The following is a 25255-nucleotide window of genomic DNA, read 5'->3' on the forward strand; positions in this document are numbered from 1 at the left end:
CATAAATGCATATCTTTGCTTTTCTATACTCATAAATAACATGTGCTATTCTTAAAAGAAAATACAAGCATGCATATGCTGAATTTTTATAGAAGGGGTCTCACTAAAAAAAAATGCACAGTAAAACCATGTCACTTGATCCACTGATTGCAGCTGTATCATTACAATCCATACTTTAAGTGTCAAATTACCCATCATTTAAATATCAATGCATTTCACAAAAATCACCTAATTAATCAAGTGCATTCAAACAGATAGATTGTTAGTAGGTTAGCTGTTGCCTAGGAAAGGATTTGCTTCATAGCCAAATGTATTTTTGTGAAAGCAGCACTGAAACAGTGTGGCTGAAATGGATAACATCAGTTACTGGATAGGTTTTAATTTCATCATGAGGTGGTTTAATAATTCAAGCAATTACTACAGTATCAAATAATGAAATCACAGGCCTCCTTAGGACCTCTTTCTGACTGACCCCAGCCATCCAACTCTACTCAAGCTCCACTTTCACTTCTTTATGCAAATGCAGCAAGATAATTCTGAATCTCTTCTCCTGTGCTCCATCTCCAAAATTATTGCTAGAGGACAAGTCACATACCTGATTCCAAGTCACAAGCATTGAACATACCATTGATTTGAGATACACAGAATAAAGAATGTGAAATCTGAAAGAAACATGTATGCATTATGAACAGAGATAAATGGAAACAAAATGTAGATAAATACAGTGTGTGTGTAAGTAAGTACCATAAGAGAAGCAAAGGACATGGAAACAGAGGTAATGTGCATAGCATAGAAAAAATTGAGGACAACGGAATGTAGAGGATACAGATGTAAGGACTGACAAAAGCAGTGATTGAGACATGGAATGATGTTGATTTGTTGAACTTTGGGATGAGATGGATTGCAGTGGTCATTTGCAGTCCTAATTAAAAGGATTGTGAACAAATGTCAGATGCTCAAAGTAAAGGTATAGGGAGAAGGAGAAAGAAATAATTTGAATGATGCACGAGTAGAAGATGAACAAAATTTTATTTATATATTTACTAGCATATGCTACATTTCTTAGCTACAATCAATTCTGAAGGAGGGTCTCTGACCTGAACTGTTAAGTCTGCTTTCTCTCCACACGTGCTGCTGGACCTGCTTATTTTTCCAGCAATTTCTGCTTTTATTTTTGATTTCCAGCATTTGTCATTCTTTGTTTACAATTTTGTTATATACAAGGAACATTATGGGAAAATCAATACTTATCATTCACAGAGGAAAAAAAGGGAGTTAAATTTTCAGATTGACCACTTTTCAGGACATCAGTGATCTCAAATTTTAACCCTGCATTTTTCTATCTCTGCTGATGCTACATAGAATCCCTACGGTGTGGAAGCAAGTAATTCGGCCCATCAGGTCCACTATCCCTTCCAAGAGCATCCCACCCAGAATTGCTCCTCCCCTCCCCCCGACGCACCCTTCATCCCTACAACCCTGCATTTGCCATGGCTGATCCGCCTAGCCTGCACATCCCTGGACATTATAGAACAATTTTGCATGGTTATTCCACCTAATCTGTAATTGTTTGGGATGTAGAAGGAAACTGGGGCATCCGGAGGAAACCCATGCAGACAAGGGGAGAACATGCTCCACAGAGACAGTCTTGAGGTATATAAAATATTAAAGACGATTGACAAAATATATGTAGAGTGAATGTTTCCCATTGAGAGGCAACCGAAATCGAGTTTTAGACTATGGGGTAATAGATTTAAAACAGAGGTGAGGAGGAATTATTTCGCTCAATGATCACAAATCTGTGGAATTCACTACAGTATGGTGGACACTGAGACACTGAATAAATTTGACGAAATAGACAGAATTTTAATTAGCAATAGGTTAAAAGTTTATAGGGAGTGGGCAGGAAAGTGGAGTTGAGGCTGAGATGAGATCAGCCAAGATCATATTAAGGGGCTGAGCACACTCAAGAATCTGAATTACCTACTCCCGCTTAAACTTCTTATGCTTGGTCCAACTGCTTAATGTCTCTCTCTCTCTTCATGATAGTGGTATATGTTTCTACAATTTGTATTTTTTTTTATTATATTTCTTCCACAGATTTTGCTACGCTGCTGCTTTAGAAACATACCTATTAGAAGGAAGGAATTAGATACCCAATTAGGAACTGAAGATATCTCTACAGTCAAATCTTTAAACTCCTGAATGTAATGTGGTTGCCCAACTCTAGCTTCCCTTGAATAGATTATAATCCATTTCAGGCATAATTAAAAGTCAATCACATTGCTGTGGGTCTGACGTCACATGTAGGCCACACCAGGTAAGGATGCTAACACTCCCTCTCTAAAAGGATATTAGTATAGAATTCCTACAGTGCAGATAGGGGCAATTCTGCCCATTGAGTTTGCATCACCCTCAAGACCACCACTCCCCAAACCTATCCCTGTAACCCCGCATTTACCATAGTTGAACCACCTAGCCTGCACAACTCTGGATAGCATAGGGCAATTCAGTATAGCCAAACCACCTAACCTGCACATCTTTGAACTGTGGGAGGAAACAGGAGCACCCAGAGGAAACCCTCGCCGATACCAAAGGCTAGAATCGAACCTGAGTCTCTAATGCCGTGAGGCAACCACTGAGCGACTGTGCCATCAGACGAATTTGTTTCTGACAACCAATAATTGTTATGTGCTTCTCATTAATTCTAGACTTCTACTGAATTCAACTTTCACCTGCTATGTTAGGATTCAAACCCACAAACTTAGAACTTTATCCAGGGTCTCTGGATTACAGTGCAGTGATACTAGGTCCCTATTTAACTTATTTTAACATAATTTTGAGATTTTATCAGTAGACAAATGCTGAGGTTATAGGTATATTGCAAAACAATTTACACCTTTTATTCTTCTACATATATAGAAAATAATTTACCTGTAAATGTCTTCTCTAGTTTTGAAACAGCACCAGCTTGCTTAAGGAGTGATTAAAATTTAACACAAGTTGATTTTTTTATATTTGTGATTCAGCAACTTCTAAAGTCATTTATTTCCTGATGAATAAAATTCCAGTACCCTCTGATCATCTGCCTAGACATTGACCACTAAAACCTCTTGCTATTTGCACCCTGAAGTTCAAAGAATTATCACAGCACTTGAAAATTATTTTTTACCTGTTGTAGACAAGACATAAATTCTGATTAATTCTTTGATCTGAGATGAAACGCCTGTGATCCTCCCAGACATCTTTGATAGCATTTGGGAGAAGGACAATTATAACAGGGATAAGACTGATCACTGGCTGAAAAGCATTGACGACAGGCACAAAGTTGAGCACGGCAATGAAGATAAAATATACGTTGGCCAGTCGATGCAGCTGTTCAAAGAGATTCTTGGGAATAAAGGACCACACCGTATACTTTGTTGTCTTGATCCCATTTCCCAAATATTTTTGGTTTATGGTTTTTGTGCTCTCTCCAGTCAATAAATTAGAAGTCACAATCCTCTTAGAGCTCTCCTTCATATTTCATTCTTCATCTGCATTCATACAATCTTCTTCAGAATCATATTTTTCCATCTAAATATCCTCAGCCATTTAAATCTTGCTGCCCTAGTCTCCGAATGGTCAAACCCATGGCTTGGAAAACTTTGTTTGGTGAACGACAATCCTCAGAGTTACCAAGCTTGTGCTTCACTTGCTAACCATACACTTGCATTTGGCTCAACTTGCTTCCTGCACCACCCACCTGTAAAACACCTGGTTGTACACATGCTATTTCTTTAGGAATTGTAATCACTCATGATGCTTAATACCTTAATTTCTTTGTTACTACAAACATTGCTGCAATAGAGACAGGGCATACAGTAAACTGATATTTCATTTCACCAGTTGGAACATTCCAACAACTCCTCAGAGACAATTAACACAATAATTTGTGGATATAGGTACACTGCATGAGCTAATTGGCCAAATCTTGCTGGAAAAATGACAGTGTGTTAATGTTGCATCACATTCTTAATGTGAAAGTTTGCCCTCAAGTTCTTCGGGGGTGGCTGCTCACAGGTAAAGGAACATCTGGCAAATAGAAGGCTTTCAAAAGCAAGATAATAACAGTTCCCGCCGGTGAGAAGGGCAAGACTGTCAGGAGTAGGAAACACTGGGTGACTATTCTGGTCAAGAAAAGGAGGAAGCATATGTCATGCATAGCCAACTGGAATTAAGTGAATCCTTTGAAGAATAAAGGGAATGTGGGAGGAAAATTAGGAGCAGAAAGATAGATTTGGTGGATAGGGTAAAGGAGAATCCAAAGATATTCTACAAGTATATTAAGGGCAAAAACATAACTAGGGAGAGAATAGGGCACCCTAAAAATTAGCGAGGCGGACTATGCAGAGGTGAGTGTGATCTAAATAAATATTTCACATCAGTATTTACTGTGGAGAAAGACATGAAAGCTAGGGATGTCTTGTTAAGAGTCCATATTACAGAACAGGAAGTGCTAGAGGTCATAAAACAAGTAAAAGGTAAATAGATCCCTGTGTCCTAATGAAGTGTATTTTAGGACACTGTGGGAAGCTGGGGAAGAACTAGGGATCCCAGCAGGTACATCTGCATTATCGGCAGCCACAGAAAACTGGAGGGTGGCTAATGTTGTGTCATTATTGAAGAAAAGCTGCAAGGAAAAGCCAGGGAACTACACAGGGTGAGTCTAACATTAGTGGAGGGTAAGATATTGGAAGGGATTCTGAGAGACAGTATCTACATGCATTTGGAATGAATTAGGAATAATTAGAATGACTTTGTGCATGGGAAATCGTGTCTCACAAATTTGATAAGAGTTCTTTTTGAAGAGGTGACCAAGAAGGTAGAACAAACCTTGCCTCTCCAAGTTGAGATAAATTTTGTCCAATAGTTTCCCTACCACTGATGCAAAACTCATTGGTCTCTAATTCTCTGGTCGATCTCTACCATGCTTCTTGAAAAGAGGAACCACACTAGCTGTCCTCCAGTTTTCTGGTAGATCTCCTATGACCAGAACGTAATGAAAAATTTAGGTCAGAGCTCTCAATTTCTTCCCTCGTCTCCCACAGCAGCCTGGGATACAACTCATCAAGATCTGGGGATTTGTCCACTTTCAAGCCTGCCAAAACCTCTATAACCACCATGTTCCCTATGTAAGGCTGTTCACGGACCCTCTTTACAAATTCTGTATTTATATCCTCCTCCTCCAAATGATGACAAAATTGAAGTACTCATTTCACACCCAACCAATGTCCTCTAGCTTCATGCACGGATTACTCTTGGATTCCAAATGGGCCCTATTCTTTCCCTGCTTATTCTCATCCCCTTGATAATTTATAGAATATCTTGGGATTCTCCCTAGTATTACCCACCAGTATCTTTCCATGCCCTCTTTGGGCCCTCCTAATTGTTTTCTTAAGCTCCTTAATTTACTTTCTGGACTTAATTAGACCCTCTGTTGATTTGCTCACTTTGTATCTGTTAAAAGCCTCCCTTTTCTATCTTATCCAGTCTTGAATATTTATGGTCATCAAAAGTTCTCTGAGCTTTTTGCTCCTACATTTCACCTTAAAGGGAATATATTGGACCTGTACTCTTACCAATACAGCAGGTGGTGTGGAATTCAGCATTGACTAACACACCTGTCTCTCCAGTGATTATCTACTATCTACAAGGTAGGAATGTGATAAAATGCTCCCCATTTGCTCGAATGGGTGCAGCTCCACCAATATTCAACGAACTAGACACCATCCATGACAAAGTAGCTAACTTGACTAGCATGCCATCCATCATCTGCAACATTCACTTCCTTCACCACCAAACCAATGACCTCTCTCTCACTTAGATTAACAAGGGTATCAGGGTATCAGATGCAAGGGAACATCATTAAGTTCCCATCCAGGTTGCCCATCAACCACATTTGTATCACACTCTCTTCCTAATATCAGTGTGGACGTAGCTACATCCCAAGGATGGCAGGAGTTCAGAAAGACATTCACCAGCATCTTATCCAAGGCAATGGACACTGGCATCCATTAACAAATATAAAATAATTAGACACTCACTCCTTAAGATAACAAACTATTCTTGTAATTTTTCACTTTTGTTTTCTGTCACTTTTTCTCTCTTTGGTTCTCTTTCTGTACCTGATTTGATAATGAATTTACTCATGCTATCTATTTTTCTCCTCACAGTAATTTCTGCTTTTTTTTCAATCTTTATAAATGATTAGTTAGGGAACTGTACTGCTGGTTGTATCATTCACCAAGGTCTCATTCACCATTATCCCCACTGTCCTGTTATCAGCTTGCACTTCCAGAAATTGAAAGGGCAAACAATTTTGGAGCTATACGGTCCAGTTAGAAGTCTAACAAAGCGCAATTTGTGAGACGTCTCACTTTAGCTGTTGTGATCAACCAATTTAAAGAGGACATGATTGTCATGTTAGGTTATCAGGCTGAGCCAGTTCAATTGTAAAGAGACCAAAGTAAGCAATTTAACTTGCTTACCGAAAAGGTTATACATTTAATTTTAAGTTGGACGCGTTATAAGTAGTAGTTGATCTGAAATCCACATGGCTATTTTTGATGGAATAGGATATATTAAAACAAACTGTAACACTTTGGGCAATTTTCGAAACAACAAAGAAATAAAATTGACAAGAGTTAGCGGTTATGTCATTGTTAAGTATACTTTATGGGATACAGTTACAACATGGTAGAATTTCAAACTCGGTCTGAAACAGAGAAACTACACGATCAACCCAGTGTCTGCAATTTAAATAAGGCCAATTCCAGATGCACAAATAAAGTGTTTCCAAAAGCAGATTTGGAAAATAGACTAAGGAGAATGAGCAGCGGCAGACGTTTAAGCGAATATTACATAAAGCTAAGCAAAGATTTATTCTGGTTAAAAAGAAGAATTTGATGAAAAGAATGAAATACTCATGTTAAAGGTAGTCAAGGACAGCATCCAATCAGAATCTAAGGCCAGGGGATTAGGATTTTTTTTCAAAGAACTGACAGTAGATGACTAAAGAACTAATTACGAGTTATTTCAAAGTAAATTGGCAAGAAACAGCAAGAGCTTCTATGGGTGTATAAAGGGAAAGAAAAAATAAGTGCAAGACTGGATACAACTGAAATTAATAACTGGGTATAGAGAAATGGTAGATAATTGAAACTAATATTTTGCAATGGTTTTCACTGCAAACATCCCTAAAGTTTCAAATGTCGCAAAATGTTCAGCACCATTTGTGACTCCTCAGATACTGCAAAGCAGTCCATGTTCAAATGCAACAAAATCTGGACAATCTCAGGCTTGGAATGACAAGTGACAAGTAATATTCATGCAACAAAAATGCCAGACAATTCCCATCTCCAATAAGAGATGATTTAATCATTTGACATTCAATGGTATTATCTTCACTGAATTCCCCCTTGATTAACATCCTGGGGGTTACCAGGAAAACTAAACTGGACTAACCACATAAATAGTGGCGACAAGAGCAGGTCAAAAGTTAGGAATACTCTGGTGAGTAACTTATCTCCTAATTCTCAAAGCCTATCCACCATCTACAAAGCACAAGTCATGAGTATTTGGAAGGATACATAAATAGGAATAGGCCCAAAAATGCCACCCAGAGTGCCACCCGTGAACAGCTGTACTTCGGGCACGAATGTCTAAGAAAACAGGTACTACGTAAAAGTCTTAAATACAAGCCTCCCCTTAACACCCCGCTAGCTAAAGCAAAAGCAGCAAAATGGCCACAGAATGCTTAGAGAAATGCCCACAACAGACTCCGTAAACACAACCGGGAAATTCTGCACCAAAAATAGTTACTCACGCATGCAACAGACCATGAACGGACAGACACAGAACAACAAGCCATTGATATTAGACAGAGACAAACACAGAAACTAGACAAACTTACACAAAGTAACAACACTGACAACACAAAGCATGGTTAAAAAAACTTACCTGAGCGACCCTTAACAGACACTGAAAAAGCCGTCTTAGTAAGAGGATTAAATTACAACTACCAGATGTGGACAAGAAAGATTTCTTAGCAGCATTGGAAACAACACTAAAAGACAACCAACTCACAGAAGAAACCCAGCAAGCCATCAGACAGATAGTCACACCAACATTAAGCAGAAAAAATGAAGGAAACACACTCAATACACAAGAAAGGAAAGTCCTAGAAAGACTAAAAAAAAAGATAAAAACATTGTCATCCTACCTGCAGACAAAGGACACTTGACAGTCATTCTAAATCGAAGACACTACATTGAAAAAGTGAACGCATTACTTACACAGACCAACAAGTGGTGATAGACTCAACCCCACAACTAGAGAACCAAATCACAGCCTTACTCAAAAAACTTCAGAAATCTGGAGAAATAGATAAGACCGACTTCCAAAAAAATGAAACCAGACAGATCCAATACACCATGGTTCTACAGGTTACCGAAAATTCACAAACCAGGAGCCCCCCTCCAACCCACAGTCTCGTTACCTGGAACACCAACTTACAGATTAGCCAAGGAGTTACACCAAAGACTAAAACACTTAGTAGAAGACTCACGCCACTCCATCCACTCCACCCAAGAATTCCTGAAGACCAAAGACACTAAGATAGATAAAGCCCTGTTTACATCAATCAACATTAACCTGGTCAAGGAAACACTGACTACACTATTAGAAGACCCAAAGACAATTACACCAAATACCACTAACTTCATCAGCAAGGACAGTATCGTTAAGCTACTGGACCTGTGCCTTACCACACATTTCACCTTCAACAACAAAACCTACAGACAAACCAACGGAACACCCATGGGATCTCCGATATCAGGGTTCTTAGCAGAGGCAATAATGCAGAGACTCGAACAACCATCCAACCCAAGCTTTGGGTCCGCTACGTGGATGACACCTTTGTCATCACAAAACAAAACAAATTAGAGGAAACCTTCAAGACTATCAATAATACCTTTATTGGCATAAAATTTACTAAAGAGGAGGAAAACAACAACAAACTGCCAATCCTAGATGTCACAGTAGAGCGAACAGCCAATGGGGAACTTCAAACCAGTGTCTGCAGGAAAACAACACATATGGATTAAATATCGAACTACAGAAGCAATCATCCCAACAACCACAAACAAAGCTACATCAGAACATTATTTCAATGAGCCAACACACACTGCAGCACAGAGGAGCTATGCAGAGCAGAGGAAAAGCACCTATACAGTGTATTAAACAAGAATGGGTACCCAATAAGCATAGTCCGTCGAATTCTCAGCAACAAACCCAAACAAGCAGACAAAACACGTCCAGAAACCCTAGCCACTGTCCCCTACATCAAAGACATCTCGGAAATGACTGCCAGACTACTCAGATCTCTTGGCATCATAGTAGCCCACAAACCCACCAACATACTAAAACAGCAACCTACGAACTTGAAAGACCCTATACAGACAACAAGCAATCTAATGTCATTTACAAAATACTTTGCAAGAACTGTAACAAACACTACATTGGACAAACAGGCAGAAAACTAGCCACAACACGATATGACCCTCTCCCACTAGTATCCTTACATACAGATAAGAAAGGACACCACTTCGACTGGGACAACACATCCATCCTAGGAAAAGCCAAACAGAGAGACACACGAGAATTCCTAGAAGCATGGCATTCCAACTGGAACTCTATCAACAAACGCATCGAGTTAGATCCCTCTACCACCCCTGGAGAAAAAGAACAGGAAATGACATCACCAACCCAAAGAAACTCAAACATATAAATAGAAAGCAGAAATCACGTACACTGCTTCGCCTGAGGTCCACTGAAGATGTTACCTAGTATGGTGATGAAACATCTGGAAATGAACCTCCCAGCTCAGCAAGCAAACTTACATCCATGAATAGGAAAGATTTGGAGGGACATGGGCCTGGAACAGGCAGGCGAGACTAGTTTAGTTTGGGATTATGTTCGGCATGGCCTGGTTGGACTGAAGGGTCTGTTTCGTGCTGTATGACTCTATTGCTCTATGATGGAGCAGTCCCGTTTGCCTGGATTGGTGCAGCTCCGATAACACTCAAGAAGCTTGACAACATCCAAAACAAAGCAGCCCATTTGTTTAACCACACACCCACAAGCATCTGCTCCTTTCACCAACAATGCTCAATAGCAGCAGTGTGTACAATATACAAGATCAACTGCAGAAATTCAATGATCCTTAGACAACACCTTGCAAAACCACGACTACTTCAATCTAGAAGGACAAGTGCAGCGGGTATACTGGAAAACTACTACCTGCAAATTCTCCTCCAAGCTACTTAACATCTTGACTTAGAAATATATCAGCATTCCTTCACAGTTGCTGGGTCAAAATCCTGGAATTCCCTCCCAAAGGGCATTGTGGGTGAACCTACATGCAGCAGGTGGGCTGTAGCAGTTCAAGAGGGCAGCTCACCACCACATTCTCAAGGGTAACTAGGGACAGGCAATAAATGCAGACTTAATGGCTAGCATCCAAGTGTTTTAAAAGGAGCTAACAGCAGAGATAATGGAGGCATTGATTGAAATATTCCCAAACTCAGAATTCTGGGAGGGTTCCAGCAAATTGGAAAACCAGTAAAGTGATACCTCTGTTCAACAAGGAAGGAGACAAAAAGCAGGAAACTACAGGCAAGTATACCTTATCTGTTGTTGGGAAAATGCTAGAATCAGTTACTAAGGAAGAAAAAGCAGGATATTCGTAAAGCTAAATGCAATTAGAGAGAGTTAAATTTTTGTTTTTGCAAGGAAAATCATGTTTGTCAAATTTGCTAGAGTTCTTTGAGGATAATAACAAGCAGAATTAATAAAGACAAACGTCAACGTAGTGTAGTTGGATTTCTCTAAGGTGCTACAGAAAGGTTAATGCAGAAGATGGGTGTAACAGAGGGTTAATGTCTTGGCATGGATTGTAGATTGGTTAACACATAGAAGACAGAATCAGGGTTAATAAGTCTTTTACAGTTTGGAAAAATACAACTAGAGGAGTGCCACAAGGATCAATGCAAAGGCCTTAATTTTTACTAGTTATATTAATGACTTAGAAAAGGACGGGGTGTAATGTATCAAAGTTTGCTGATAATACAAAATAGGTGGGAGGGCATATTGTGATGAGAGCCTAAGGAATTGGCAAGAGTATACAGATAGGTTAATTGAGTAGACAAAAACACACAAATATACACTCTCTCTCACTCAACCCCCCAACCCAGACAGACAGACACACACACAAAGACCCACATGCACACATATACATATATGTTTGTGGGGTGAATTTTGACTTGCAGAGTTACATTGTACTTTGCTCAAAAACTGCATGAATTCATGTAAACTGTTATCTCACTTTTTAGTTTACGATCAGTCTAAACATTATAGCAAAGACAAAGAACATAGGGGGCTAAGACCTTCAATGCATTGTCTAGCTAACACCAATTGTTACGGTTAACCTGAGAATTCAACTTTTAAAAAAAAGTTGTGTGATTTACATATGAAAGAAATGGAACTATCATAGCATTCTAACAGATGAAAGCCTCAACAAACAATTAAGGTATTATTCAATGTATAATTTCAGTTACATCACACTGTAAACTTTTTGCTATAAATTCTGTGTCTGACAATTGTGTCCTCCACAACCACCTGATGAAGGAGTGGCGCTCCAAAAGCTACTGTGCTTCCAATAAAACCTGTTTGACTATAACCTGGTGTTGTGTGATTTTTAACTTTGTGCACCCCAGTCCAACACCAGCATCTCCAAGTCTTGAGCCAGATTGTGTGCTTGCCATGATGTGGAGGTGCCAGTGTTGAATTCTGGGTTCCGAGGAAGGGTCACTTGACCCAAAATGTTAACTCTGATTTTTCTCCACAGATGCTGCCAGACCTGCTGAGGTTTTACAGCAATTTCTTTTTTTGTTCATGGCTAAATAGGTCTTTGTTCATTAGAATTTAGAAAAATGAGGAGTGACCTTATTGAAACATACAAGATTCTGAGGGGACTTGACAGGGTAGAATAGGAATTTTGATTTAGGGGTTACAATTACAGAATAAGGAGGCACTAATTTAGAAAGGAGATACAAAGGAATTTCTTCTGCAAGAGGGTAAAGAATTAATGCAATTCTGTACCCCAGACAGTTATGGAGATAGATCACTGAAAGTATATAAAGAGGGGGGGTAAATGGTTTCTTTGAATTGTGATCTATGATGAGCTTTCATGAAAAAGGATTAAGCACCAGGGCAGATCAGCCATGATCTTTTTGAATGGTGAGGCAGGCTTGAGGGGCCTTCTTCCACGATCGCAACTTCCCTTCCCACATGGTTGGCGATACCCTCCAGCACATCTCTTTCATTTCACTTCACCGCCCTTGAACACCACCCTTCCCAACGCAACAAAGACAGAACCTCCTCAGTTCTCACCTTCCATCCCACCAACCTCCACATATATCGCATCATCCTCTGCCACTTCCATCACCTCCAAACGGACCCCACCACGAGATATATTTCCCTCCCCACCCCTATCAGTGTTCCGAAAAGACCATTCCCTCTGCAACTCCCACATCAGGTCCACACCCCCCCACCAGCCCATACCTGGCACCTTTCCCTGCCACCTCAGGAAGTGCAAAATCTGCGCCCACACCACTCCTCTCACCTCCATCCAAGGCCCCAAGGGATCCTTCCACATCCATTAGAAATTCACCTGCAAGTCTCCCAATGTCATCTATTCCATCCGTTGCACCGTGATCTCCTCTACATCGGGGAGATAGGACGCCTTCATGCAGATCATTTCAGAGAACATCTCTGGGACACCTGCACCCACCAACTCCACCGCCCCGTGGCTGAACACTTCAACTCCCCCTACCACTCTGTCAAGGACATGCAGACCCTGTGCCTCCTCCACCGCCAAACTTTTACCATCAGACGCCTGGAGGAGGAACGCCTCATATTCCGCCTTGGGACCCTGCAACCACACGGGATAAATGTGGATTCCAACAGCTTCCTCATTTCCTCTCCCCCCACATTATCCCAGTCACAAGCCTCCAATTTGGCACTGCCCTCCGGACGCATCCATCACTGTCCCCTCTGACCTATCATCTCCCCCCAACCCCATCCCCCTCCCATTTATCTCTCAGTCCCAACCCTCAAGCCTCATTCCTGATGAAGGGCTTATGCCCGAAATGTCGATTCTCCTGCTCCTCAGATGCTGCCTGACTGGCTGTGCTTTTCCAGCACCACACTCTCGACTCTGATCTCCAGCATCTGCAGTCCTCACTTTCTCCTCTTTGAGGGGCCGAAAAGCCTACTTTGCTCTTATTTCTTATGTTCTAAGAAGACAGTGAGTGAAATGCATGCACCTAATGACTGGAATTCAGTTAAATCCTCTTCAACATGAAACAGTCTCTCTATGGGACTGATGGTTTCAGGGTCATCTATGCTGAGATTTTCAATTCCAGGTTTACAAACTGAATTTAAGTTTCACCAGCTACCTTGGTAGGATGTGAACCAATGTCACCAAAGCATTAGCCTCGGTCTGCAGTTTACTATTCCAGTGAAATGATCACTATGCTATTATCTTCGCTTAATTTTGGAAGCTTGAAAGAGAATTAAATGCAATGTTATGCACCTTAATTATTTTCAAATGACTAAGGTAACAAGGGCTGAATGCCTATTCACACAGGTACTAACTTGTATGTAGCTCTTATCAGAGTCTGTTAATGAACCTAATTTATTTTGTATATTTTGCATTTTAATTTCTAATTTGAATTCAACCCAATCATTTTTGAAAGATACAGGTCAGTCCAAAGTGATAGAAAGTTATTGGGCAAGGAGGGGTGTTGAAGAGACAACTCTGCAGCTACTGGAAGTATGATAGCTGCCAGCAGAAAGAAGGAATTTTCTTCAACCGAGAGCTATTTACTATCTCTTTCACAGACACTGCTGGATTAACATATTGAACAACTGGTTTGGACCCTACACAATTGGAGTAAAAAATACACATTGTTTACTGGCAATCACTTCTGATAAATTCCATTAGAACCATTGCAAATTACACAGCATTTGTCCAGGCAAGATTAATATATAGTGAACATAGTTTACAATGCCACTTGATCTCAGGTGTGCATTATTCTTAAACAATAAAAATAAGCCACAACGGTACAAGTTTAGCACCAGCTCTTTCTTAATCAATGAGAAAATTGTCAGGTTTAATATATAGCATCTCAATATTTTTAACATAAGCAAAATGAAACAATTAAAATTTCAATTTTGACATAAAGTGAACCACAAACCTTCCAAGATAAAATATTTTGAAATGTATTTTGATGAACACTGATGAATACTAATAATCCAGTGCATGCAAAACTACTAGCATACTTTCTACACTGTCTTGTAGTAGTCAATGGCAGACTTCCGTTAGCCCTTCTACAGACTGGAATAGATGTTGCTGTGGTTATTTAAGTAAAAGTAACAAGGTTATTAACTGAAAATAGATACAAAATGACTAAAAATGGCATTTAGGCCAGGATAAAAAGATACTTATAAAGATATAGGAAGATCAATCTCTAAAATGATTGCAGGTCTGTTACTTCTTGGTATTCCTCTATCTGAAATGAAGAGATTGAAACTTAAAGTTAGATTTAGCGAATGTGTTCTATATTCTGTGTTTCTAATAAGTTAACTGGAAATACAAGGAATCCAAAAGCAAATCTCCAAGGAGAGATAAAATAAAACTTTCATTCCTCTCTGTTTCAGTTATTAATCAGTGTTTTTTTTAAGAAACAGGTGTGCATTTTTAAACCTCTGCTGGAGTACAAGCCATGTAAAAGTTACCAACAGCAGCCTTTTGTGTGGGATAACCACTTGAATTATTTGTTCATACACTCACTCCCAAAAACCCAAATGCAACATCACACACCATTAATTTAAGAAAGATACAATGAAAGACACTGTACAATTGAATAGTTAACAGTTCATGAATCTTGAGAGCCTAGTGAAAGAGGAAACTTTTTCCCCTCTGGAATTGTAGTGCAGATAGCCTCAGATGGCTGGGATCAGATCCAAAGTAACATTTTCTTAAAATTCATTATACGTGGGTGTCGCTGGCTAGGCCAGCACTAATTGCCAATTCCTCACTGCTGTTAAAAGTCAACAACATTACTGTGGGCCTAAAGGCCAGCTAAAGGATGAGTTTTCTTCTCCACAGCACATTAGTGAATCAATAGGTTTTTCTGACAATTGACAACGGTTTCAGTCACCACTAGACACTTAATTTCAGATTTTTATTGCATTCAAATTCTACCATCTGTTTTGAAGGGATTCTATTTTTCTTTCTAATGTGATTAATTATTCACTTCAGGAATTTAAAAATAAAACTCATTTCGATGCTTGTAAACAAAACTTTGGACAATCCAACACCACGCTCAGAACTCAAAAATGAAACCAAAACTATTTCTTCTCTTTAAACAGATTATAGAATTACAAATTAAATATACTGCTATGCATGATTCTGTCCACTTTAGAAACCGAAGTTTCCAAATAATAACTATATATCATGAACCTTCATCACATTGTCTTGAAGGTCAAAAATGATCTTAAGAAACCACAAAGCTTTGAAGTATGAATCGACTTGCACTGTAACAGGAAGCTCACAGATTCAAAGGAGGGAGTAATCCTGAGTATATAAATTTCAAAATTTAAAATTACTGGTTAGTAAGCATTTGATAAATAAATTCCATGACCTTTAAAAAGAACACACATAAACATTACTTGAAAGAATAATGACACTTTTCCTAAATTGTTGCGAAGAAAGGGGAATGTGCAGACTTACTTGTCATATACTTTAGTTGTTCGATTGTTTATTTGTTTGTCAAACTTGTAGCGACGGTAATCTTCAATTCCATCTTTAATTGCAATAATTGCAAGAACCACTACTAATGGCAACATGGTTATCTCCTTCTGAAATGCTTCCACTAAGGGGACCCAATTGAGAACAACAATGAATAGGAAGTAAAGATTTGCAATCCTGAAGAACACAGAAAATGAAAATGAAATTAATAATTGAAAACGCACAAGAAAATAATTCTCTCTCTCAAATAGTTTATTTAAGCATTCAGTGGTGATTAAAATGGCATTAGAGAGTTAGGAGACTATTTCTTTGCAGCTTTTGAGAGAATAAAATGTTTTGAGAGAATAAAATGTTCGATATTTAAAAAAAATACTTTGGCTATTAAAATGTATTACGTTAAAAACAGCTCATGCTGCTGTGGATTAACCAAAACTTGTGAAAATAAATGCATCCAATACCAGACATATTCTCAACACAAATACAGCAGATTTGAAATTAAAGAACCAAACTGCTTGTGACATACCATTTACTCCTAAAATATTAATCAATATATGTAGAATATCTACATCATGTTAAATGCCATACATTAGTGCCAAAATGTCAGCTTCCTTAACAAGTGATCCCTGGTAGCAAATTCAAACAGCAAGACTTCAAAAATACCAGACATGCTCCAAGGAGACTGTATGGATGGGTTCAAACACAAATCCCAGTGTTCTAACTGGATAGGTGGGAGGAGGAGGAGAATGAGAGAACGTAGCTTTCTGGAGAGATTAGGACTTTTTTATCCTGCTATGTTTCCAAGCTGGTTTTATTTTCAAGTAGCAATAGAGTCATAGAGATGTACAGCATGGAAACAGACCCTTCGGTCCAACCCGTCCATGCTGACCAGATATCCCAACCCAGCACCTGGCCCACATCCCTCCAAACCCTTCCTATTCATATATCCATCCAAATGCCTCTTAAATGTTGCAATTGTACCAGCCTCCACCACTTCCTCTGGCAGCTCATTCCATACATGTACCATCCTCTGCGTGAAAAAGTTGCCCCTTCGGTCTTTTTTTATATCTTTCCCTTCTCACCCTAAACCTATGCCCTCTAGTTCTGGACTCCCCGATCCCAGGGAAAAGACTTTGTCTATTTATCCTATCCATGCCCCTCAATTTTGTAAATCTCTATAGTAAATGCTTTACAATATAGTAAATGCCATTTCATGCTTCCCTCATAATCCACTAGCTGTTGGCCGGAAAGCAATATTGCAGTTCCTGGGAGTCCGAAATAAAAATTGAAAATGTTAGAAATGCTCAGTACATCAGGTTGCAACTGTGAAGAGAACAACAAAATAAGTATTTCAGGTGTAGGACGCACATCTTTTTCAAATGCACATATTTTTTGAGAGATAAAAACATTACTGTACCTGCAAATAACATTCCTTACATTGTAAAATGTGTTTCCTAGAGTACTAAACTGCACTGTGATAGACAAGATTTAAAAGCACTTGGGTCAGTAAGGATGCACAGTCAGTGTGAAGGGGTTTTGCCATCAGTGAGGATGAATTCAAGTGAATATATTTGGGAATTTAGTGTATGGAGGAAAGAGGTGCTTTAAGTAAAGTTTACTGCAACTAGTAAAATCAGCTGAGTGGAGTGTTCAGTGACGGGCATGGAAGATGTGATTTTTATCTTCTCCCTTTTTTAAGCCTCCAACACTTGATTTCCATTTTTGTGCAGCAAAAGCAGCACAAAATCAGTAATAATTACTATTAGAAACCATAGGTTTTTATAAGCAATGTATTGTTTTGTCAGTATTGTAAAGTTTGTTGGCAGTACTTAAATGTATTGGGAGGTGAAGGCTGTTCTAATTATAAATTAAGTAGCAATTATTAATTAATTAACACATTTTAAAGATGGCAGGGCAGGTGATGTGCAGTGATTACAGAATATGCGAATTTCTGGATACCAGTGAGAGCCAGGGCCAACATGTCTGCTTTTGGTATTCTCGTCTGCAGAAACTTCAGTTCAGAATGGAGTTGAAGGCAGAGCTGCAGACACCGCAACAAATCATAGACATGAAAATTACTTAGACACCTTATTCTTTGAGCCAGTCAGACTCCTTAGGAAAGGGTCTTCTGATTTTATCATTGCCTAAGCCTTTTACCTTTCGTCCTTGTACTCCACACTGACTGCCAATGTCGCCTGTCAGGCAACTTGAATTTAAAATTCTCATCCTTGCTTTCACATCTTTCCTTATGCTCCTACAGCCTCTCAATCTTCTGAAATTTGCATTCTTCTAATTTTGGCCTCTTGAATGTTTTGATTTCAAGTGTTCTACCATCGGTGGCCATGTTCTTAGTTGCTTAGGACCCCAAACTCTGACATTCCCTCCTTATAATTCTCCACTATGTTACCTCACTTTTCTCCTTTAAGACATTCTTCCTTAAATTCTGTCTCTTTTAGATCAGACCATCTGATTTAATCTCTCCTATATAGTTTGATGTCATATTTTGCTTTTTAAGGATCTGGAAACTTTATTACATCAAAAAATTTCTTCAGGTTGATGTATGGGTTAAAACAACCCAGGCTGTGCATCAGATCCTAAAACCTTACTTCAAAATTCAGAAAGATCAATTTGAGATATCTTATAACGACTAATACAATCTGTCAAATTCCATGGATTTTCTGGCTCCAAACCTTCCGATTAGCAGTCCAGGAAACCAACAGAACTCTTACAATTCTAAAGGATTCAACTTGGTGCTTGCAAGGCCCAAGTAATGAAGAGCAACAGTCCAGCGGGATCAGCAGTCCAGCACAATTATTGCTAATAGCTCCAAGGTGGAACATTCCCCATCCTTGTGCCAAGATATAGTGTTTCCCAAAACAGGTATGTGCCTGGAACAATGTAATATAAATACAAATTAGACTGATTGATATTCAGCCTTCAGAACTTTGTGATTCTGTTTGCACCCTGTATTCAAAATTAACATGAAAAATAATAATTGTAACCGAGGTGTCCTCCTACCTAACTTGGTAACTTACGATTGTTAAGTGATCTTCCAATTAACAGACCATACCTGTGAAACTGTTCAAATAAATTCCTTGGAATAAAGTTCAGCAAGGTATATTTGGTTGTTTGAATCTTATTAGTCATATAATTCTTGAAAACCTTTTCATATTCTTCAGTAAATCCACCAAGACAAGGAATTACTAATCGATGTTTGCATCCAGTTTTCTGTGGTTGGGAAGTTTTGAACCACCCTGGGAATAGTGATACAGCGTATCTATTACTGCTTCCATGTGTCAAAAGCAATCTCTGCCATCTGTAGCGTGCCCATTGGATGGGGCGTGCCATCTTCTTAAGTCCTCACAAGCAGATATACTTGGGTGTTCTGGATCAACCAGCATTCAACTAGAAAAAAAATGAACAAGAATAAAATCTACATCGAATTTTTATCACCAAAGTTAGAAATTTTACAAGAGTTGAACTATTTTTCCTGTAAAATAAATAATTTTTCAACTGTTCTTTAATATTTTAATAATTAAGCCCTTCTTCGGGAAATCCTGAAGAAGGGCTTATGCCCGAAACGTCGATTCTCCTGCTCCTTTGATGCTGCCTGATCTGCTGCGCTTTTCCAGCAACACATTTTTAAGCTCTGATCTCCAGCATCTGCAGTCCTCACTTTCTCCTATTTTAAAAATTGAAACAAACTTAATTATTAAGTATGCCTAATGATTGAAGCTGATATTAAAAATAAATCATCACAGTTGGCACAGGATGTTACCATATTATATCCTACATTTATGTCAAACAACACAGTATATTCAGATGCTACTCCTTCTTAAAAAAGGCTTCAATGTGTTTCGTTGTTAAACTGAATTACTAAGGGCATGGCACCCCCTAGTGGATTTGCAAATTATTTCAACACCCGAGCTCAGCAAACACAAAATTCTTAACCGTTTATCATTTACTCACAGAATCATAGAGATGTACAGCATGGAAACGCAGCCTTCGGTCCAACATGTCCACGCCGACCAGATATCCCAACCCAATCTAGTCCCACCTGCCAGCACCCGGCCCGTAGTCCTCCAAAACCTTCCTATTCATATACCCATCCAAATGCCTCTTAAATGTTGCAATTATACCAGCCTCCACCACATCCTCTGACAGTTCATTCCATACACGTACCACCCTCTGCGTGAAAAAGTTGCCCCTTAGGTCTCTTTTATATCTTTCCCCTCTCACCCTATACCTATGCCCTTTAGTTCTGGACTCCCCTACCCCAGGGAAAAGACTTTGTCTATTTACCCTATCCATGCCCCTCATAATTTTGTAAACCTCTATAAGGTCACCCCAAAATGTAGAGAAACACACCAGGTCTCTCAATCTAAAGAGGGTGATCTGTCTCTTCTCAATCTATCTCCATATCTTTTGACGTTTGCCTCTTTTTTAATTGCCTAGCACTCTTTAAATTGAATTTATGCTATTCTCCTCAACAATTCTCTCCAGGTAAATATTGTATACACCCTGGATAAATGAGTTTGTCCTTAATTTACTATTGGAGTTATTTGCAGCTATTTGATACTTATTACCCCTTTTTTAAAAATTATTTCCAAAACAACTTGCTCAAAGATGTTATGACACTCGTCTGGAACAGCTGGGACTTGAACCCTGGCCTCCTGCACCACAAGAGCTCTCTAAAACAACCTGTTCAGATGTGTTATTACACACCCCAGCTTATGAACAGATAGGATTTGAAGCCAGGTATTCAGGCACAGAAATAATGGCATTACCAGTACGCCACAAGGCACTAGCTGTTTTGGAAAGCAGGAAGAAAAATTTATTAGCATTTTAAACAAACATACAATTTAAAAGGTAAGGCAGAAACACAAACAGAAGATAACAAAAGGAGATTGTGTATTAATCCTCTGGAGATACAGAAGTCATGCAACATCAGCATAGTTCATTTTAGACATTCCAGTGTTCCGGTGATGCATGTATGGCATGAGCTGCCAGAGGAAGTGGTGAAGGCTGGTACAATAGCAAGATTTAAAAGGCATATGGATGGGTACATGAATAGGAAGAGTTTAGAAGGATATGGGCCAAATTCTGGCAAACGGGACTGGATTATTTTAGGCTATCTAGTCAGCAAGGACAATTTGGACCGAAGGGTCTGTTTCATGCTCATGAATCATAAAATGTTATTAATTTGGTAATTAATTTGGCAATCAGATTTTTTTTATTTCAAGGGCGATGGAGTATAATAATAGGCCTGTTATGTTAAAACTGTTCAGGGTATTGGGGAGATTGCAGTTGGAATACTTGGTGAAGTTTGGTCACTTTTCTGAGGAAGGGATATACAGCAAACCTTAGTTTAACCGGCATTCTATGAACTAACACTCTCGATAATTTTGCAAAGATTATATTGCATATGTCATTAATGCGAATTCACTGTATTGCGATTGACGAACTGGGGATATTGTTTCTAAAGCATAAACTTTTAAAACACTAACGTGATTACATAGCCAATAATGAAGTGCTGTTTCCAAAGTGTGATTTTTCTATAATGCAGTATTACGTAAGAACACAACCATTGCATTATACAAGATGGTACCTCAACTAGCCGAAAGATTACTGTATTATTCTGTCCAATTATTATAGATTAAAAATTTATTTACCTCAGTGTAAACATATTTGTTGCTCAATTGAATGGCCAGACAAAATACCAACAGTTGATACAATTTTGAATTAATTTCTCCTCAAATACAGTTAACTATTACATTGTCTGAGTAGCCAGTTAACGGTATGAGTTTTATTGAAAGCAAAGTTGCATTATTATTTAAGTGGCTTATGCTGTAAATAAAATAAAACAGTGATGTATATACCGCCTGCATTACATTTAAGTGACTTAGTATGTGTTTCTACATTGATTATATGGACCTCTTGATTATTTGGAATATTTGATCAATCAGCAAACTCCTGGTCCCCTTTGTGCTAGATAATAAAAAGTTTACAGTATTTGCATTGGAAGTAGTTCAGAGAAGCTTCATCACATGGTGAAAGGGTTGCCTTATGAAGGAAGTTTGGACCTATACTCACTGGAGTTTAGTAGAATGAGAGGTGAGCTTATTGCAATAGTTAAGGTTCTGATGGGGTTTAACAAGATAGATGCTGAGAGGATGTTTCCTCTTCTGGGGGCTTTTAGGACAAAGAGGCATAATTTCAAAATAAGGAACCTCTATTTTAAGAAAGAGAGAAATGAAGAGGAATTTCTTCCTTCAGAGAAATTCTCTCTTATAGAGAGCAGTGGAAGCTGTGTCAATGAAATTATTCAAAGCCAAGTTTTTTTTTATATCAAGGAGAGTTAAAGGCAATAATGACAGATAGAAAGGTGAAGTTAAGGTCGCAATAGGATCAGGTATGATCTTATGAAATGGTTGAGCAGCCTTCAGTGGCTGAACTGTCTATTCCTATACTATTCCTAATTATATGCAAATAGATCAAGTAAAGGAATTGACTAATATTATCTAATGGGAAATATAAATTGCAAATGGAATGCCAATTTTACAGTTCAAGCATAACTAGGATTTTTCAAAATTGAGTGGTTCCCTGTAAATTTCATCAGGGAAGTAAACTTAATATCCTCATTCACAAACAGATATTCTTACCGTTTAGGGGTGTATTTGAAATGGCAAAATAATTATAACTCAAATGGATTGACAAAACAAGGCTTGAATTATTAATGTATAATTTATCTAAAAAAATCCAAAGGATGCGATGATTTTAATAAGTGTTTTTCTTCTGGGGAAAAAATACCATTGACCATTTTATAAGAAATAACAGTTTAAGGAGAAGTATCTTGTTACATCAGTTGTATAAAATGAACTATTAAATAACAGAATATAATGATAAAGAGTTGCAGTGACTCCCAAACTATCTGAAAAATCTAATAAAAATAAGCCTGTGTTTAATGAAGAAAAATAGTTGAGTTTTGGAATTAGCAAATGCTACATGCAGATCAGTGAGAGGCTAGAACAGTGTGCTAACATCTTAATGATCACAGTGAGCCATCAATCTTCTTAAAAACATAAACGTTCTTGCATAGGGTGTAATCATACGTTCAGACGTTGGAGTTATCTTTTTGAACAATCAGGTATGTTTGACAATGCTCGTGACAAAGTTACTTGCTCAACTCAATCTAATTGAAAAGAGAGTGCACAATGAACAGGCTCAGTGCCAGAATATTAAATCTTTTCACAACATGATGGAAGGACCCAGAACGTCGCCTCTGCCAAAAACTGCCCGAGGCTGAAACACCAAGGAGGAAGCACGCTGAAGCAGACCCAGAACGTTGTCTCTGCCAAAGCTGTCTCATCACCACCTATATAGCCATAGCCTGGAGACTGTCTCAACTCTCAAGGATTTCTGAAGACGTCGGAAACCTCAACTTCCGAGAACCAACTGACCATCTAAATTAACTCCCGACAACTGAAAGGTCCTTCACTTTGCCACATGTGCAGACGTCTCCAAGATATCAAAAAGAACGGACCCCAATTAATCGACGCTGGAACAGTTTCTTAAATCGCAACTGCCACAAGGAATGTACAAGACCTGCCACTAAACAGCTTCCCGCAACCTCTCCCTGCCACCGCAGAGAGAAGAAAACAAATTCAAAAGTTAAATGAAGAAAATATAAAATGGATATAGTTGGTCATGCGAGAGAGAGTCAACAGGGCCAGAAACACCACCTAACCTGCCTCCAAATTGGGGTCTATGCTTTTCCCCTGATGTTTTGGTGGTTTCTGCCAAGGCAGCAGAGCAAACCATCTCTCGGTTCTTGGGAGTTAGTTTAGATGGTCTTCTGGTCTCAGAAATTGAGATGAGCCGTGGTCCTCGAGAGTTGGGTCAGTCTCCTGGCTGTGGTAGCTGCTGGAGTATTGGCGATGAGGTGGTTTTGGCAGAGACAATATTTTGGGTCCAGTCAGCAGCAGCTGGGATTGCTTCAGCATGCTTCCTTCTTGGTTTTGCATCGTCGGGATGGCTTAGTGGCTGTGGAGTGTGGGGGATTCCCACAGACACTGAGGAAATCAAGAAGCTGTGTATGGAACAAAAATGTAATTTGTCCTAATGTTGTAAAATGTATTTCTTTTTATAATTTACTTAACTAAAATGGCACCGGCTTAGGGCAACTTATGTATATTTTGTTGTATTATCATAAATACATGTAATAATAAATGAGTATGATTCTTACTATTACAAATGAAAAAAACACTTATGTAAAAGGAGCATATCTGGTCACACTACTAATGGATTAAATTATTCGTATTTTATTTTACAAACTTTTTCAAAATATAAAACATATGGTTTTCGTACCAAAATGAGCTAATTCTATGCTGAAAGCACCCACTTAACTGCAAACAATAATGGGTAGTGGCTGAAGGTGAAATATCACAGCACACCAAAGAATTAATTTCAATTCACAGCTTCAGCTTTCTTCTAGCCATCTGCTTCATAAATTAGCAGCAATAAAAGAAATTTCATCTCTCTCAGAGAACTGTTAACCTATGCACCCCTACATGTGCTGTCACATATTACAGCCTTGAAGTCAGTGACTAAAGATGGCAATTACTGGCTAAATAATCCCCAAACGTTGGGGTAGGAGGCAGTGGTGGGGATGAAATGGAAGAATGAAAGGGTCATCTGATATGTTGTTGGTCAGTTGTGCTGTTTCATCTCACAGGCCTTGATTCAAATCCTCCTGGAACCACACCTATGAAATATGGAATCTATTTAATTTGGCTGACCATAACCTCGCTAACTCTTAATGGCTGCATAGGGCAAATTGGTTAATAACATGAGGTTCTGTGGCAGTGAGCATAAATTTAAGATGGTTTGTTGTTTTCCTTGTGCTAGGATTAAGGGCATCTCTAAACATTTCAAGCATATTGTTAAAGGTGAGATTGAGAAATCAGAAATTATTGTGCACATTGGTAGAATGACATTGTTAGGGAAAAAGATTAAAGCAGTACAGTGTGAATTTAAGAGGTTAGCTAGAAGATTAAAAAATATAAAAGTGGGGGGATCCAAGATGGCGGCGACCCAGTAAGACTGAGTCTATAGTGCTCCTCCCAAGACTTGGGCACAGTGGGTCACCTACCCCCTACCAAGCTCACCAAATCATTTATAAATCATTTATAATAGTTTAGTAACTCAATTAATTGTGTAATATTACATTTAAGCAACTTTATCCTAAGTTAAAATGACTAAAGGGAAGGGAGCCTGCAGCTCTCAGCAAGCAGGAACCCCTCCCCCACACTCTACAGCTGCAGCAGAGGCGTCCACAGCCAC

General features: G+C 38.8%; 1 protein-coding gene across 4 annotated transcripts in view; it reads right to left on the reverse strand.

Annotated features, from left to right (window-relative positions):
• LOC122550611 (phospholipid-transporting ATPase VD-like) overlaps positions 1-25255 on the reverse strand; it is a 223966-nt gene that overhangs the window by 109885 nt on the left and 88826 nt on the right. For all 4 annotated transcript variants that reach the window (XM_043691638.1, XM_043691647.1, XM_043691617.1 and 1 more), the window contains 2 exons: positions 18984-19318; positions 15899-16093 (listed from right to left, as the gene is read on the reverse strand). In XM_043691638.1, the coding sequence (XP_043547573.1) occupies positions 15899-16093; positions 18984-19261 (473 nt within the window). In that variant the 5' untranslated portion in view covers positions 19262-19318. The remainder of the gene's footprint in view (positions 1-15898; positions 16094-18983; positions 19319-25255) is intronic.

The sequence above is a fragment of the Chiloscyllium plagiosum genome, chromosome 1, assembly GCF_004010195.1.
Source record: "Chiloscyllium plagiosum isolate BGI_BamShark_2017 chromosome 1, ASM401019v2, whole genome shotgun sequence".
Taxonomy (NCBI): Eukaryota; Metazoa; Chordata; class Chondrichthyes; order Orectolobiformes; family Hemiscylliidae; genus Chiloscyllium; species Chiloscyllium plagiosum.